General features: G+C 47.5%; 1 protein-coding gene across 2 annotated transcripts in view; it reads left to right on the top strand.

The window, feature by feature from the left end:
* The window catches only part of LOC119383635 (uncharacterized), a 78,302-nt gene that overhangs the window by 23,454 nt on the left and 38,115 nt on the right, over positions 1-16,733 (top strand). The window contains exons 2-4 of one of the 2 annotated variants that reach the window (XM_049412601.1): positions 7,346-7,513; positions 11,353-11,771; positions 16,307-16,490. In XM_049412601.1, coding sequence (XP_049268558.1) covers positions 7,358-7,513; positions 11,353-11,771; positions 16,307-16,490 — 759 coding nt within the window. In that variant the 5' untranslated portion in view covers positions 7,346-7,357. Of the gene's footprint in view, positions 1-7,161; positions 7,514-11,352; positions 11,772-16,306; positions 16,491-16,733 lie in introns of those variants that run through there. The other variant, XM_037651903.2, reaches the window with a different exon arrangement.

Here is a 16,733-nt window from a genome sequence, read left to right as displayed (position 1 = left end):
GCATGTCATGTACAGCATGACTTCCGTGCCACACTCATGGAGCGCTGGCGTCCGTTTCGCTAGCTTGATCTACCCCGAAATTGGTATTGCGCGACGTGACTGTGTGACGAACATAAAAACACGAGTTAACATGACAATGACACACATGTCATGTCCAGCATGACTTACGTGCCACGCCCATGGGGCGCTGGCGGCGGTTTTGCTAGATTTATATACACCAAAATTGGTATCTTGTGACGTGACTGTGTAACGAACATAAATAACACGAGTTATTATCAAAAACATGACACGCATGTCATGTACAGCATGACTTACGTGCCACGCTCATGGGGCGCTGGCGGCGGTTTCGCTAGCTTGATCTACCCCGAAATTCGTATTGCGCGACGTGACTGTGTAACGAACATAAATAACACGAGTTAACGTGAAAATCACGACACGCATGTCATGTACAGCATGACTTACGTGCCACGCTCATGGGGCGCTGGCGGCGGTTTCGCTAGATTTATATACACCAAAATTTGTATCTTGTGACGTGACTGTGTGAAGAACATAAGAACACGAGTTAACATGACAATCATGACACGCATGTCATGTACAGCATAACTTACGTGCCACGCTCAATGGGCGGTTTCGCTAGCTTGATCTACCCTGAAATTGGTATTGCGCGACGCGACTGTGTAACGAACATAAATAACACGAGTTAACATGAAAATCATGACACGCATGTCATGTACAGCATGACTTACGTGCCACGCTCATGGGGCGCAGGCGGCGGTTTCGCTAGATTTATATACACCAAAATTGGTATCTTGTGACGCGACTGTGTAACGAACATAAATAACACGAGTTAACATGAAAATCATGACACGCATGTCATGTACAGCATGACTTACGTGCCACGCTCATGGAGCGCTGGCGGCCGTTTCGCTAGCTTGATCTACCCCGAAATTGGTATTGCGCGACGTGACTGTGTGGCGAACATAAAAACACGAGTTAACATGAAAATAATGACACGCATGTCATGTACAGCATGACTTACGTGCCACGATCATGGCGCGCTGGCGGCCGTTTCGCTAGCTTGATCTACCCCGGAATTGGGTTTGCGTGACGTGACTGTGTGACGAACATAAAAACACGGGTTAACATGAAAATCAAGGCACGCATGTCATGTACAGCATGACTTACGTGCCACGCTCATGGGGTGCTGGCGGCCGTTTCGCTAGCTTGATATACACCAAAATTGGTATCTTGCGACGTGACCGTGTGAGGAACATAAATAACACGAGTTAACATGAAAGCGATGACACGTATGTCATGTACAGCTTGACTTACGTGCCGCGCTCATGCGGCGCTGGCGGCCGTTTCTCTAGCTTGATCGACCCCGAAGTTGGTATTGCGCGACGTTACTGTGTGACGAACATAAATAATAGGAGCTAACATGAAAACCATGGCACGCATTTTCCTCCATGACATACAAGACGATGTATGCAGCTCTTTGCTGGCTGCTTCGCATTACATTGATTCCCACAATGCGTGGGATCTGCCGGCTTTTTTTTCTAAGAATTCAATATACGAACTATGATCCCGTTTATATAGGCGTTTAGAGAGAGTTCGATAGAGGCTGAACTTTTCCTTCCCCTCGCTGGATGGAGAACATTTAGATTTCCTGTGTGCGTGATCTTTATTCTTCAGTGCACTGATAAGTTCAGATGAGAACCAGTGGGGATATTTACGTTGTTTAGGTGTATATTGGGGAATAAAATTACGCATGCTGCTCAGCACAAGCTCCGTAAACCGATCAACCTGCTCATCAACATTTGGTTTGTCAGTAACCTGTGACCACTCAACGGTAGACAAGTGATGATAGAGGCCCGTGTAATCACCTCGCTTGAAGGAAATCTCGGAGGTTTGTTTACGTAACTGCTGAAGCTCGTTGTTTCGGCTGATGCGGATAATCTTACGTTAAGTGGTGGGTGGAATTTGTCCGGACGTACAAGAGAGATGTCGGAGCGGGAAACTTCAAGGGGTTGATCGTTTGACACACACAGGTCTAAGACGTTGCCACTGGAATTGACGACTGAGTTATGTTGCAGTAGGGAATTAAACGCCAGAAACTCCAAGAGCAGGCTGCACTTTTTCTCTATGAAATGATTGTAATGAGAAAAGGTAAGCGTGCTCCAGTCAATTCCAGGTGCATTGAAATCCCCAATAATAATAATAATAATAATAATAATAATAATAATAATAATAATAATAATAATAATAATAATAATAATAATAATAATAATAAAGAACGCCATTAACTGGAACACACGAAGCTGCACGACGAATGCCCTGAGAAGCTATGTCAACAAGTGGTCGATAGGAGCCAATCCCTGTGTTACAAAATTTCACTTTGTAGAGGAAGTAACCGAAGTAGTTACATAACGACAGAAAGTTCAGCTAGAGGGTAATGATTCACGATAAAAGAAGCTAGGCGTGCAAACACGGCGTCTCTATTGTCTCGATCTTTTGTGCCCGTACTTGTGCACTCCCCCTATTTTAGTAGAAGTCTGTTTACAGATGCTGATAGATTTGCAGCGGTGTCGTTCGGGTCGTCATGCCAACTCACAACGACAGGTGTGTTGGATGAAACGTTTGATAATACTATGTATCCGCTTTATCACGTTGCATGCGCGACGCGTTATACTTGCGCGAACGCCGTAACTGACCACCGTACTTGACAAGTCCTGAAGTCCGAGTGGTAGTACATAGATTTTGTTTATTTAGGTAGTTAACGGCGTCCAGCAACGGCAATAGGCGGGGCACGTGACCCCTCGGAGTTAATGACGGTGGGTCGCTGCAATCGCTACGTGTCATTTAGGACGCTTCTTTCCATTATTGTAAACTTCTTGCTTTTGCGTCAAGGTAGTTGTCTCTGCGTTGATCGATGAGTACGTACGGCTTCGTTTATCGCGCCAAAGCATTATTTTCACATTTACGCTTGTGCGCCAAAATACGATAGAGCCACATATTTTTTTCTTCCTATTTTACATGCAGCTGTGCGGCTTTCGAAGCACAAACATCCATTAGCGTGTCTTATCTCGAACTTCAGCACATGTTTACGTTTGACGGAAGTATGAGAGGCGTAGAAAAAAAAAGAAAAACACACTCTACCGAGCGTACCACGATAAGCGGATGCACATTTAGGGTATTTTTTTTTTTCGAAACTGAAGAATTATGCAGCCTGGCGCTACGATTTCGATACGCTGTTTCGTTTTGAATAATTCGCAACAACAGTAGAACACAAGGTAACCAAAGTGTATCGCACTCCATTATGCGGGTTTGCTTGAGGGACATTATAAAGACGACCTTTATCGATTGGCCGAACTTGTTTCTCACGTAGAACTGATTTCCGACTTCGGCGTATGTTGACGTCAGGGGCGTAGCCAGAAATGTTTTTCGGGGGGGGGGGGGGTTCAACCATACTTTATGTATGTTCGTGCGTGCGTTTGTATGTGTGCATGTATATATACGCCAGCAAAACTGAAAAATTTCGGGGGGGGGGGAGTGGAACCCCCCGAACCCCACCCCCTTTGGCTACGCCCCTGGTTGACGTAAACAGTATACCACATACTGTATGTGCACACTTTTATTGCGATAACAATTACAGATACACAGTCGACGGGTTTTTGCCGTCGCCGTCGCCGTCATGTTCTGTATAAAGCTCCAATCGACAACATCTTCCCGCGCATCGCATGTTATACCCACGGGTAAAAGTGCGCCAGCGGGGGTGACGAACGCGGCTGATGCAGATATGAAAGGAGCCGACCCATCTCCGGGGCACGGAGGGCCCATGCGAAGCATCACCCCACGTGCGAGGCCTGCCGTCGAATGCTGCTCGAGCAGAGAGGAAACTGGCACGCGCGCGACCTCGGCAAGCATCAGCAGACGGCCTGTTTACCCTTTTCCGTGCTGTGCTCTCAACGCGAAGAGAATGCCCGAAATCCGCTTCTCTCCCTGGAGCGACCGTATTCTCTTACACCAGCGTTTTGTAGCGTTACGCGAGACGGGATCCAAAAGAGTTAGTGCCAGCCTTCCTTCGTACAACGTCGCGGGATTTTTCGATGGAGGCGAGAATGTTTGAGGCCCGTGTGCTTCGATTTAGGTGCGCGTTAAAGAACCCCAGGTGGTCGAAATTTCCGGAGCCCTCCACTACGGCGTCTCTCATAATCATATCGTGGTTTTGGGACATTAAACCCCAGATATTATTATTATTATTATTATTATTATTATTATTATTATTATTATTATTATTATTATTATTATTATTATTATTATTATTATTATTACTGCGTATAACATTGCACTTTGTTGCTGTCGCATTCATTGCTTCTCCCTTGGGGTGAAAGTGTGATTTCTGCGTCTTTCTTTATTTTTATTAAACGTATTTAGGGAGATGTTGGTGCCTATATGTGGCGCCGGCTACTCCTCTGCCGTTGCATAATATTTGACGTCGTTAAGTAGTAAACAATCACGAAACAATACAATTATACATATGGACAATCACTCAAAACCACACAGTCGCAGTACTTCAATACAAACAAATGTTCCGCTCAGCAGAAACTTGGCAGAAAAGTTCACAAAACACAAATATTTATACAAGCATAATGTTTACACACAACATTAAAGTGTACCAAGATGTTCAACATTAAAGTGTACCAAGACCATTGGGCATTTTCAAATTGTCTATCGATTGTCGCACCCTAACTGCAACACTCGTGTTTGCAAAAACAAATGCTGCACAAGAACAAAAATACCGGAAACATCTAGCTAAGAATACCGGTGAATAATGAAAGCGCGATCAATATTCGCATCTAATTTAGTCCTCTTTGTTAACTCCTTCACCTTGCTTAACGTTTCTTCGCGTATCTGAAGCGAAGAATACCACGGAGGAGCGAGCACCCGCCCTTGCAGTGGGGCGCTGGAAAGGTAACACGTAATTACACCATTTTTCGAACGCAAGAACATCTTGAGCAGAATATCAGGGGGCCTTCGGACTTCGTGCGGTATCGACGCAGTTTTCCGAGAACTAGGCGAAACTGGAGCTGTAGCAATTGGCCTCCATTTCACGCCGTAACAGCCAGCGGTGTATCAGGTTAATTCAACGTGCCGTTCGAAGGAGAGAGAGAGGGGGGGGGGGGAGAAAGAAAAGAGATAAAAAAGAAGGAAAGAAAGTGATAGCCAGTGATACGGGCACGTTAGACCATAGCGGTTGTTATTGTAGAGCAGGGGCGATACACTGGCGGCGGCGGCGGCGGCCTAGAGCGAAATACACGAAGGGCGTATGTAGTTCGATGGGATAGGTGAAGGTGGGGGTGCCATGCATGCGCGGCCAAGCGGTGCGATGGAGCGTATCCATCCCGGTCACGTATGTCTCCTGGTAACACAGAAAGGGAAGGCCGAAGCCGCGCCGGGAAGACACGACCCGCGGTCGTCGGGGTTGGGGGTAGCCGATGCGCCTTCGATCACCCGACCGCTCTGTGCCGAAGTGGAAAAAAAAAGGAAAGAAAAAATAAGACTGGACTCTCCCCTTCCCGCACTCTGTTGTTGTTGTACGCCGGTCGATGCGTCAGTCGATGTCATGTCCAGACGTGGCGGCCCATTCGGCTACCGGTGATTGGCATCTCCGTTCTCTCGACTCTTGGAGCGCTTAATTGGCTGGCTGTCGTCGACGAGGGCGGAGGCTCCGTGGCTGCCAAGACGAGATGGCGGACAGGCGGAATCGGGACGGTCGGTTTTGTTCGTCTTACCAACGACGGAAAACAACACGATTCCCAATATACCCTCTTATTAAAAATTTATTTTTGACACGTTTTGTTCACTGAGGTAAGAAATGAAAGTATGCACTGCGTCATCGAGCATGCGTGAACGCGTGTTTGCTTTTCTGCAGGCAAGTCAATGCCTGTTCTACGCTGTGACTCTAAATGGGATCTCAGTTCCTACCTATGTTTCGGAACGAAGCTGTGCATTTGTTCTTGCTAGGCTATGTATCGCGTTTCTGGATGAGCTTCCGAGCCGCGTTCTTTTTTTCTGGAAAATTATTATTTCTCACTGTGTCCAATCTGTCCTGATCTCGTTGGGTGCTTGTTTTTGAGGATGGCGGCTCGGTAATGATCAGAAGAACTCACTCGTTTGTGAGACATAATAAAGCTGACGGCGCCATTGCGGCGTTTAAACTTCTCGAAGTCATTACTATATTTGCTGGGTACGGACAGGACGCTTACTACGGCGAATCGTATAGGCCCGTGAATTAATTTCCCTCTATACATTTCCGTCTATGTCACAATTGCTACCGTCAAATTGGAAACTAGAAATAATACATCTCATGCATTCATTGGCTCCATTATCTGTTGGCTTTATCAGATTATATGCGGTTTACTCATACAAATTTAATTGCCCGATTGCCACACTTCCGTGCATACCATAAATGAGAATAACCAAATGCCATCATTCTCGACAGAGCGTTAAGGTAACGCTGTGTCACGCCTTCATATTTCTACAACAGTACGGGTGCCATCTACATCGTTACATTGAGGGCAAACTATAACTTAGCGATCAATGCACTTTGTTGCCTGCCACGGGGGTCTAGTGTTTATGGTGTTCGATTGCGGATCCGAAGGTCGCGGAATCGAATCCCGGCGTGGCGGCCGGATTTCGATGGAGGCGGTATGCTTGAGTCCCGTGTACTTAGATTTGGGTGCAAGTTAAAGAACACCAGACGGTCGAAATTTCCGGAGCCCTCCACTACGGCGTCCCTGACAACCATATTGTGGTTTTGGGACGTTAAACCCTAACAATCACTTTATTTAACACACTTTGTTTTCTGTTCACGTGAGCGGCTACACAAATGCGGATTTCGGTAGGAAGAAAAAGCGTGATTAATTGTAACGCCGAGGCATGCAGTCACAGGAATAGAGCCAGTATCGACCAATCGAGCGCGACATTTAGCTTCCTATCAGGCTGTGTCTTTCTGCGCTACAATTTGTCGCGACGTCGAACGAACGAGTCCCAACATTGACAGTCATGAAGGCACGACGGTGCCGCTTAGTCTGACTCGCCTGCCATGCCCCGCGCATATATTGCTCTGCGCACAATGAACGACATGGTATCCAGCGCACGCCTCTATAAGCGCAAAACAATGAGCGATCACGGCAAAACGACTGCACTGCCTTGCAGTAGACACACCGCGCACATCAATCCTACCCTGATGCCGTTCGTGGCACGGTCGCGCGTTTACACAATGCAAACGGATTCCTTAATGGCGAACGCGTTCGAAAACTATGCGCCCTTGCTTGTGTCGCAGGTGGTGTGCACGATGGGCTGCGGGGTGAGCAAAGTGCACGCCGCCGCCGATCCTTCGTCGCAGCAGCCCAAGCGAGGTTTCGCGGCCCAGGTACGCTGGTCACAGGACGCCTCCAAGCGATCCACTCCGACGGCACTCACCGAGCGACTGGTAGACGCCCAGGTACAGGTGAGTAAGACACCGGGGCATTGTGGCACGCAAAAGGTGTCGAGCTGCTAATCTCAAGGTAGCGGGATCGATTCCCGGACAACACGGAGGCCTCATTTTCGATGGAGGCGAAAATCGCTTGAGGCCCATTGTACTTATATTTAGTTGCACGTTAACGAACTCCAAGTGGTCGAAATTTCCGCAGCCCTCCACGACTGCCTCCCTCGCAATCATATCGTGGCTTGGGGACGTTAAACACCGGCTATTATTATTATTAGGTACAGGTGTGTCGCATACAGCTTACATTGACGTTGTAAAACATCGTTCTCTTAGATTAGACATGCTTATTTCATTAGTGTCGGGGTTATTGAGGGTGTAATGTTCTTATACACTCGAAGTAAAAAGGACGTACTCAGGACGTATTTCTGCCGCGCAACAATAATCGTCATCTGGCGTTCTTGCGTTTCCTTTCTGGAAAACATTGCGCTCGCTACCTTCCTATTAAGAATGCTATGTCACGCCCATAACGCGCCCGCCGTTCGTGACCGAAAAGTACCGAAGAAACCGAAAACTTACTGCAACAGTTGCAGTCCAGCGCTTGTGTTTGCGTCTGCTTTATGTGTGTAAGAATGTGTCTTTTGTACGCTGTTTCCTCCATATCATGGCTACCCATCGGTACATATTGAGTAACTTCTAACTCAAGTTTTCAGCTCTCTGGCCAGAGCATTCCATGATACATGAGAGGTAGAGTAGAAAAACCGAACATTTTGCATAACTTGCAATCTCTCTCTCTCTCTCTATCTTTTGTCTCAGTTATGACCACTGAAACCACGTTGTACAGGCGTTTCCGTATTTCGCCACGTCAATCACCCGTGCACTTCGCAAATTTTGAGACCAGATTGGTTCTAAGAGTCTTGGTTTTTGCCACATGCAGGTCACAACTCTTTTCCGTCCTTCGACATGCGTGAGAACGCGTAGTATGCGTGTTGCGTGCATACAGTGTCCGCTGTCACGCTATTGTGAGATTATCACGAGCGCAGTGCCAATCGATGCTGCTGTAGACAGAGTAAGAAAAAGAAGAGTGTGGTATGAATCTTCACGCTTCCGCTTTCGCCCTTGTGTGCCGAGTTGCGGTATTGCATATTATTCTTTAAAGATGCTTGATAATGTTGCACCTAAAGCAACGACGCACTATGCTACACGACATTGCGCTTCCGACTCAGAACACTGCGCGTGAGGTGTTCGCATCTATCACGACGCTTTCCTCTCTGTTACTAAGACCGTAAACATTCGACTAACGATAACTCGACACACTTCCGGACTGGATGCCTTTGTGTTGTTCAGATGCACAGGTGCGGAAAAAAAAAGTAGACAATGTGAGATCAAATTGCGCTGCCTTTACAAATGAACGCGTACATTAGCTTCACCAGAAGCTTTTTCTTCTTCTGTCTTCATTTCGAGAGAACGAAACAGAGGCCTTCAAAAGCTGAAGTTACGCGTTGCTGCCTGCATGAGAATTCAGACTGCGTAGCCACCAATGCTCAGCGAGATTAATGATAAACACAACCTCTTGCATAAAGGCATACGTTGCCACGGCCGTGTTTCGTCAGCTGTGGAAACGCCAGCAGATTTCCGCTGCCTAAGTATGTGCAGGCAAAACTCTGTATCAGGGTTGCCACTGACTTTCGAGTAAATGTCGCCAAACGACGAGCAAAAAGTCGCCAAAAGTCGCCATTTTTTTTTACAAATTTCGCCAAAAAAGTCGCCATTCTAGATATGTGTGGCAAACCTAGTAATAAAAATTTCCACTCACGTATAGCCCCGTAGAATACAGTACCATCCAAGACCCTTAAATTATATTGACGTTTCTCGATGCCAGTCGTATCGCCCGCTTCACCATGTGAGTGCATAGTGCTGCTTTTCCGACTAGCCGCAAGATGTGCGTGGTGGCGCGAGGGTGAATGAATGAAACGCTCATGATATCATTCCATCTCTGTCCGTTCGTTTCAAAGGTAAAAGTGTGGTAAACCCTGGGCGAAAACCATGAAAGCGTTCTTTGTAGACAGCTTTACGTACCCTTATATAAATAAAAGGATTAAAAGGTTTATTGAAGGTAACACGACAGAATCTTACAGCAGTCTTACACCTTTTCATTGTGAACTAATATGATGCCGGATGCCACCGACCCTCTCTTATAGTCGCCTATATCTGCACGCGTCAATCCGACGCGTTATTAATGATCAGGTTGACAATGTAAACTGTTATATAGCAATTGTTTTCATTGCACATGCTCACCGAGAACAGTGAAAAATGCCTCAATAAATATTCTTTATTGCACAAATAGCCGTGTATCCGCCTCTCTTCGCTATTCCAAGCAGTCTTTGCGAGCTGATTTGGGGGTACCGCAACAGTGAATAAGCCGCCAAGCGATTCAGAACATTTGGAGCTTTGGCGGAACAATTGGTCGGAACACGTGGCCAACCCATCGTCTAGCCCTTTCAGAAGCGAAACTTTAGAGAAGCTTAAAACACCTAAAGCCATAAACTTATAGACACTGCCGCCTCGCGGTTTTCAAGGCAGTTCGCTGACTTACATTTTGCTAAAATGTCGCCGGGGGACGTTCCAGTAACTCCTGCATCTAGACGAATTGAGGAGATGCACAGGAGTTACAGGACGGACAAACCGAATGACGCGTAATGTGCACATTCTACTCGTGGGTTTAAAACCAGGAAAAATACAGAGAACGTTGCCGCTCATTCATTGGGAAGACACTAATCTTAGGATGCATAACTCAGTGGAGACCTAAGCCGAAAATCGCCAAAAATTCGCCAAGTCACCATTCATAATTTTAGGTCGCCACGGGTTCTCAAATTCGCCAATTTGGCGAAAAGTAGCCACCATTGGCAACCCTGCTCTGTATAGCGCCCAAAGTCAGGAGCGGGTGTCTGTCATCAGGTGTGGCTGTATATAGTAGCAAATGCCACAAGAAATTGAATTGTGAAGGTGTTACAATTTGCGAGAGACCGACCTGAATGCTACAGCAGGGTCAACATGGACGAACATATCTCATAGGCCACCTACGTAGCCTCATTTTCTACTTATTTGCCTCTTCCGCCTCCCCTTACTCTTTCACCAGGGCAGGGTAGTAAACTGTATAATTATCTTCCGGTTAACCTCGCTGCCTTCCACATAACATCAATCTCCTACTTTTCTTTGCGGATACCTACACTGTAACGGAACTGTGATTTGGATAAAGGAAGAAGCGCAGGAGAGAGAGGAAAGGCGGGGATGTTAATCGTTTTTCTAACATCCACTCGAGAAAGGACGCGGGAGTTTGAAAGTAAGAAGGTGGTATTCTATCGCTTTGACGTAAATATGCATACAGAAAACCAGGACGTAAAGAGCACACGTGATGAGTGTTGTCTTGCGTGTTCTTCTTGTCGTTTTAGCGTTATGATCTGCGGCGGTGGATCAGTGGTTACGGTGCTCGGCTGCTGACCCGAAGGTCGCGGGTTCGATCCCGGCCGCGGCGGTCGCGTTTCGGTGGAGTCGAGCACAGTACACCGACCTCGAGGTCGGTGTACTGTGCGGTGACAGTGCACGTTTAAGAACACCAGATGGTCGAAATTTCCGGAACACTCCACTACGGCGTGCCTCATAATCATATCATGGTTTTGACACGTAAAACCCCAGATATTATTATTATCTGTAGTTTTATGGGCGCTGTTGTACGTTTGAACTGAGACCTGCACACCCCTGTTATTTAACTGTGTCATAGGCCACCTGACAGCCAGTATAGGGTCGCTAAAGAAGGCATGGATTTTAAACTCGATCTATCACCTTCGTTCCTACGTTCGCAGGTGGAGAACAAGTACGAGCAGCGTGACCGCGTCACTCAGACTGACATCCACTTCAACATGACCCGTGGCAACTACAACGAAGACGACCTCGACTTCGACGAGGACGGCCTGTCGTCGTTCGGCGACGACTACACCGACGAAGGCGTCGTCGAGAACGGGGCTTCACCCGGAGGCTCGCGCGAGGGCATCCGTTTCGCCGACCCGAGGCTGGTGGCTCCCGCGGACGGCGACTTGACGAACCGCAGCAGCACACCGGTTGCCTTGAACACACCGGCGTCCAAGCAGCAGATGCTCATGATGGACGCCGAGCAGAGGATACTGATGCTCAGCAAGCGCATCCACCTGGACATCGACATGACGCCCCGAAGTGTGGCCACTACCGACGTCGGAGTGCAGGCGGGAAGCGGCCGCAACAACAGGTCGGTGAGGCTCGGATGCTGAGTTTCAGACACTGTTGTCTGCGTCATCCACTCAATATAGAGCACACAGGCCCTGGTGAAGCACAGTTAGTAACCTGTTAAAATGAAGCGGTATCGTTTGCATTTTTTTTCCTTTTTATGATGTTTCGAAAATGTAGTTGTGTCGCGGGGCGGAGAGTAGATGGATGATGAGGAAAGTAGGATTCGTTCAAAGCCTTTCACACCGCAGTGCAACTCTTGAAGCAAGCTCATTTTCCAGCGCGAAACTTATCAGGACGACAGACGAAGACACAGAGAGACACAGACGCACTTCTGGTCTTTTGTCCTCGTATGTTTCGTGCTGGCAAAACTTGCTTGAAGATTATGAACCAACTTAATAAAATACGCGCTCTATCCTGTCTTCTCGTGTTTCCTTGCTTTTCTCAGTTGCGGCACAAATATTTTATTAAGCTATGCACCAACTGTCCCAACGTCATAGCCTGCTAATGAACCAACTAATTCGCACAAGATATGCCATCGCGCCCTTTTTGGGGGGCAGTTTCTCGCACCCAAAATAATAAGGGAGCGACGGGCACTTTCTTTGGGCAGGTATATTATTGTGCCATATTTAATTCTCTTTCCCACAGTAAATCACCTCTTTTTGTGGCAGAGTATAGTAATGCCCCCAGAAAGGGTTGTAGTACTCCACCTCAGCAGAGTAACTCTTGCCGAAACAGAGCAGCTGGACTCCTCCGAAGGGAGTAGTCGTACACCTCAAGAAAAAAAATAGCAGAACTCAGGCAAAAATTGAGCTTTAAAATTGCTTTGAACAATTTATTGATGTGTAGGTCGTAACGATAAGTAACAAGCACTACGACAAAAAAGGAAAAAAAAAGTGAAAGAACAAACAAACAAGCGAGCGGGATTGTAACCGACGACCTCTTCGCGCACCTCAGATTGAGAGTCCGACCCGCTACCGCAACGCCCCACTGGAAAACGTGCTTGTTTGCTCATGTTATAAGAAATGTCAGTGATCTGTCTTCATTTCTTGCTTAGAAACGCAGGTTTGAGTGTCTCCGTAGATGCGGCAACTGAGCACAAGGTAGTTCATTTGCTTGTTTTTTGCTTCCCGGGATCAGAACGTCAATGCAGCACGTTTCTCAGTAAACAAGATTGGCGTAACCGAAGATATATGTACGGCATTCGCATTGACTCGCTAAGCGGTTAGTCATTTCTGTGTAGAAAACGTCGTACTTCTGAGCTGCACAATGAACACCAGTTTTCGTTGCCCCTTTGGACATATTTTCGGCCATTATTATTCATGTTCCGTGACTACAGCCATAATAGTTCACTGTAGCCGTACGGACCATTTGGCTTAGGGCAGCATACTCCGTGCGCGACGTTTGTATTGAAAAACACGGACATTGAAATACGAAGAATTTAATAACTGTTCGAATGTAATTTCGATCGTGACCGACTCCGTGAGGTGATACTCGCTTATTTAACTAGACAAATCCAAAGCTCAAAACGCGGATATTAGGCCTTATCCAAGTGCCTTCCAGTGCGTTGAAAGCTCTGGGAGGCGCTGGAAACGCTGCTGTTTTTTTATTAGTTGCCTCCAGTGGCACAGCAAATGCAGTGTTCCTTACTGTATATACGTGTGCTTAATAATGACTGGCCATCGCTCGCGGTATGCCGGCACATCGATATATATATATATATATATATATATATATATATATATATATGAGGAGCAGGAGTATATATAACTGCGTTTTACTCTATTGTACCAGAAGAGTATACGGGCATTCCAATCTCTCAGAGAAAGGTGGAGTATAAGCCCATTTCACTCTCCCTTTACGTACAGAGTGAACAGTGCATTTCACTTGATGCGATGCTCTCCGAGAGTAAAACAGCGCTCTGATGAGTAACTCAGCTTTTTTTACTCCTGCCATACCCTTACCAGTTTTTCGAGCACCGCCAGCAGAACGACGAACGCTGCGTGCACAGTTTACGTAAGAACCCATAACAAAGCTGGTGTAATAGCCGAAATGTCAAGCGCGCGCCCACATACATACGCACGCGTACACGCTCACGCACACACACGCATCAGTGCACATCCGCAATGACTTTTTTCTCACTCGTGTTCAGGCTCCACCGTGCGTCGTATTGAAGCACTTTCCCAGCGAGGAAGAGCAACGGGGTATAAGGAAAGGAAGGAAAGGCTCGGTTGATTTCCCGTATACAAACGAGCTAGTTACGCAGTCGGTGGTCACAAACCCTCAGCAGTGACCGATAAAACCATGCGGCCAGCTCAACGAGCGTCCGCTTCTCAACCCTCAAATCAACTATACAACCCGAGCGTGTCTTCCTCTGCCAAATTCTCCCTCCTGATTACTTAATTATTTTTCTCCAGGCGCATTTCTAGGAAGATAAAAAATATTGCCGATGCGTGCATCGGACTGCGCAGAACCCCTTTCTATCACTCCCTCCTTTTGCACAGGCTGTTGCGTTTTGCAGCGGTCACGACAACTATAACACGCGCTAGCCGGCGGCGGCGGTAAACGTTAACGCTGGCCGACCTCAGAGAATACTAAAGAGGGCGGTGCGCAGCTTCGTTCGAAAGGCGGTAATGAAGAGGCGCCTCTCGGACGTTGGGCGCTCGCGCGCCATGAAAACGCGTCTCACGTAGCGCGGTCAGCGTAAACGCTGGTCGGCCCTTTTGCGCCGCTAATTGTATCGGCGGCGCAACGGGGGGTGCACCACTGGGGCTACGCCGCTGGTGAGCGCGCGCTTACATCACATTGTTTCCACGAGGCTTCTTTGCACGGAGCCCAGCAATCGATTCCCGCTCGGCCGCCGCCGGGTGAGGTTGGAGCCACGGAACAAGGTTAATCTGTTTCAAAGTTTCCTGAGAACAGGGCTTCGCAGTAGGCTTGGGCTGCGAATTTGGGCGTACACGAGTGCTATAGTTCTCGCTATAGATGGCGATGCAAAGAGGATAACCAGAAACCTTCACGAAGGCGCCTGAAGTATAACGCGATCACCTTGAATTTCCAGTGCAGTTGCAGTATCGCAATGAGCCTAGAATGATATGGCGCAGTGAAGACATCGCGGTTTCACGAAGCTTTTCGCTTCGCAATAGGTTTTGCAGCTGGCTGGAGGCATTATATGTTGATATGGCCGTCATTACTGGCTGGTAGCTTTTCTGATATTTCTTTACGTAAGAATGTGTAAGAATCTCTTTGTGAATACCAGCCAAAGTATTTTAAGGTTATGATAATCATCGAAGATCGCGCAGGTCACTGTAGCAGAATCCTATAGTCTTTAAAGTGGCATCGTTCAGAAAAGAACGTTATTTGCCTGGGAAGGTGATACTTATAATTGATTATTTACGGAACATATCGCTAATTAACCATAACTAATCGCCTTTTGTATAGGTCGTGTTTTCATATTCGCAACTACCACGAATAGCGGCCTCTTCGAAACATGTACTTGAGGCACTCAGCTTGACCTTCTATATCAATTGCTCCGCCATGCAAAATGCCGAAGATGAATCAGCCCTGCGTACCTTGATGCAAAGGCGTCCCAGCTAGCACATGCAGCTAGTTACTGGTCTCTGAATGTCTCGGCTGATCAGCTGGTCGCGAAGCGAAGATCGCAAGCTGTGTTGATTAAACTTTGACATTCCAAATAAACAGCGCAAACAACACGGTGCCAACGGACGAGGACAATGACACCCAGAAAGAGGACATACCCTAGGGGACCTTTTCATGCTTAGAGGACAATCGGACGCTCATTTCGTTCAGTAGCTCAACCACTGGGGAATCCATGCACAGACTCATTCCTCAAACAGGCTGACTACATGGTAAAACAGATGGCGCTACCAACTAAAGACTCTCCAACCTCCCACCAACATCTACGGAATAACGTCCGACGTATAACAGAAAAGACGAAGTCAGCTACTTTTTTCTTTGCAATTGGACACCCTATGTAGGCAGAGGTTAGCTGGGCAAGTTGCTAAATCATCGCATGAAAATGATCAAACAAGACAAGTCGCAGCACTTGTCTTGAGAAGAGTGCTAAGCTAGGCTTGTTGGTACATTCTGAAGTTCGGTTGAGTTGCGCGAAGACGGGACAAGGGAAAAAGGAGTCAAACAATAGCGCTCGTGTTGGCATGTCGCCTTCCTTCGTGGACTTGTCTACTAGCAGTTCATCCAAAGCACTTGTCTTCTTAGGGGGCATTCTTCACACTCCGGCCTCGCGTTACAGGACAGCCTTCCCACTAGCAGGTGCCTGCTCCTACTATCCGCTCCCGTAGCGGCCCGTAACACATATTCTTGCCTTCCGTCCCCACCTCCTCTTTCCCGATGGCGCTGAGCCGTGGTCCCGCAAGAGCTGCAGAAAATAGAGCCACCTCCTTGTTCAAAACCCACGTCTAATAAATTGTCTCTTGGTGTTTGCGCTGTTCACCCCCTTAACTATCGATGCTATATATACTGAGCCCTCGAAGACAGTTAGTGTTGATCATGACAACAGCTCTAATGTTATTGCAGGTGGACGCAGACTGAGCGTTGTTCAGCGGCGGCGCGAGGGGGCGCCCTGCAGCATCCGCCGATGGGGCTACCTCCCGATGCAAGCGGGGCTGCGCGACTCTCGCGCACCACGGACATCGAGTCGCAGACCGATCCAGTGAGCAGGGCGCCCGCAGCTAACGCTGCTGGAGGAGGACAGAACGAGGTGCGTCGACTACACCCAAGCTGTTTTTTTTCTTTAACACGAAAGTGCTTTATGCCGGGGTCCACCAATACTTTACTGACGTCATTTTCGTGGCGAAAGTGACGTCTGTAAAATGACATGATCAAATGACAAAGAAAAATAAACAGAAGAAAAAATTCACCGACAACTGCGATATTGCCTAATGCGAAATCTGGGGCAACGCCAACTGTGTGTGAAGTTTTGGCTATCCGCATGCAGTTGTAG

The sequence above is a fragment of the Rhipicephalus sanguineus genome, chromosome 2 (genome assembly GCF_013339695.2).
Source record: "Rhipicephalus sanguineus isolate Rsan-2018 chromosome 2, BIME_Rsan_1.4, whole genome shotgun sequence".
In the NCBI taxonomy this organism is placed as follows: Eukaryota; Metazoa; Arthropoda; class Arachnida; order Ixodida; family Ixodidae; genus Rhipicephalus; species Rhipicephalus sanguineus.
This window is presented reverse-complemented; position numbering and strand designations above follow the sequence as displayed.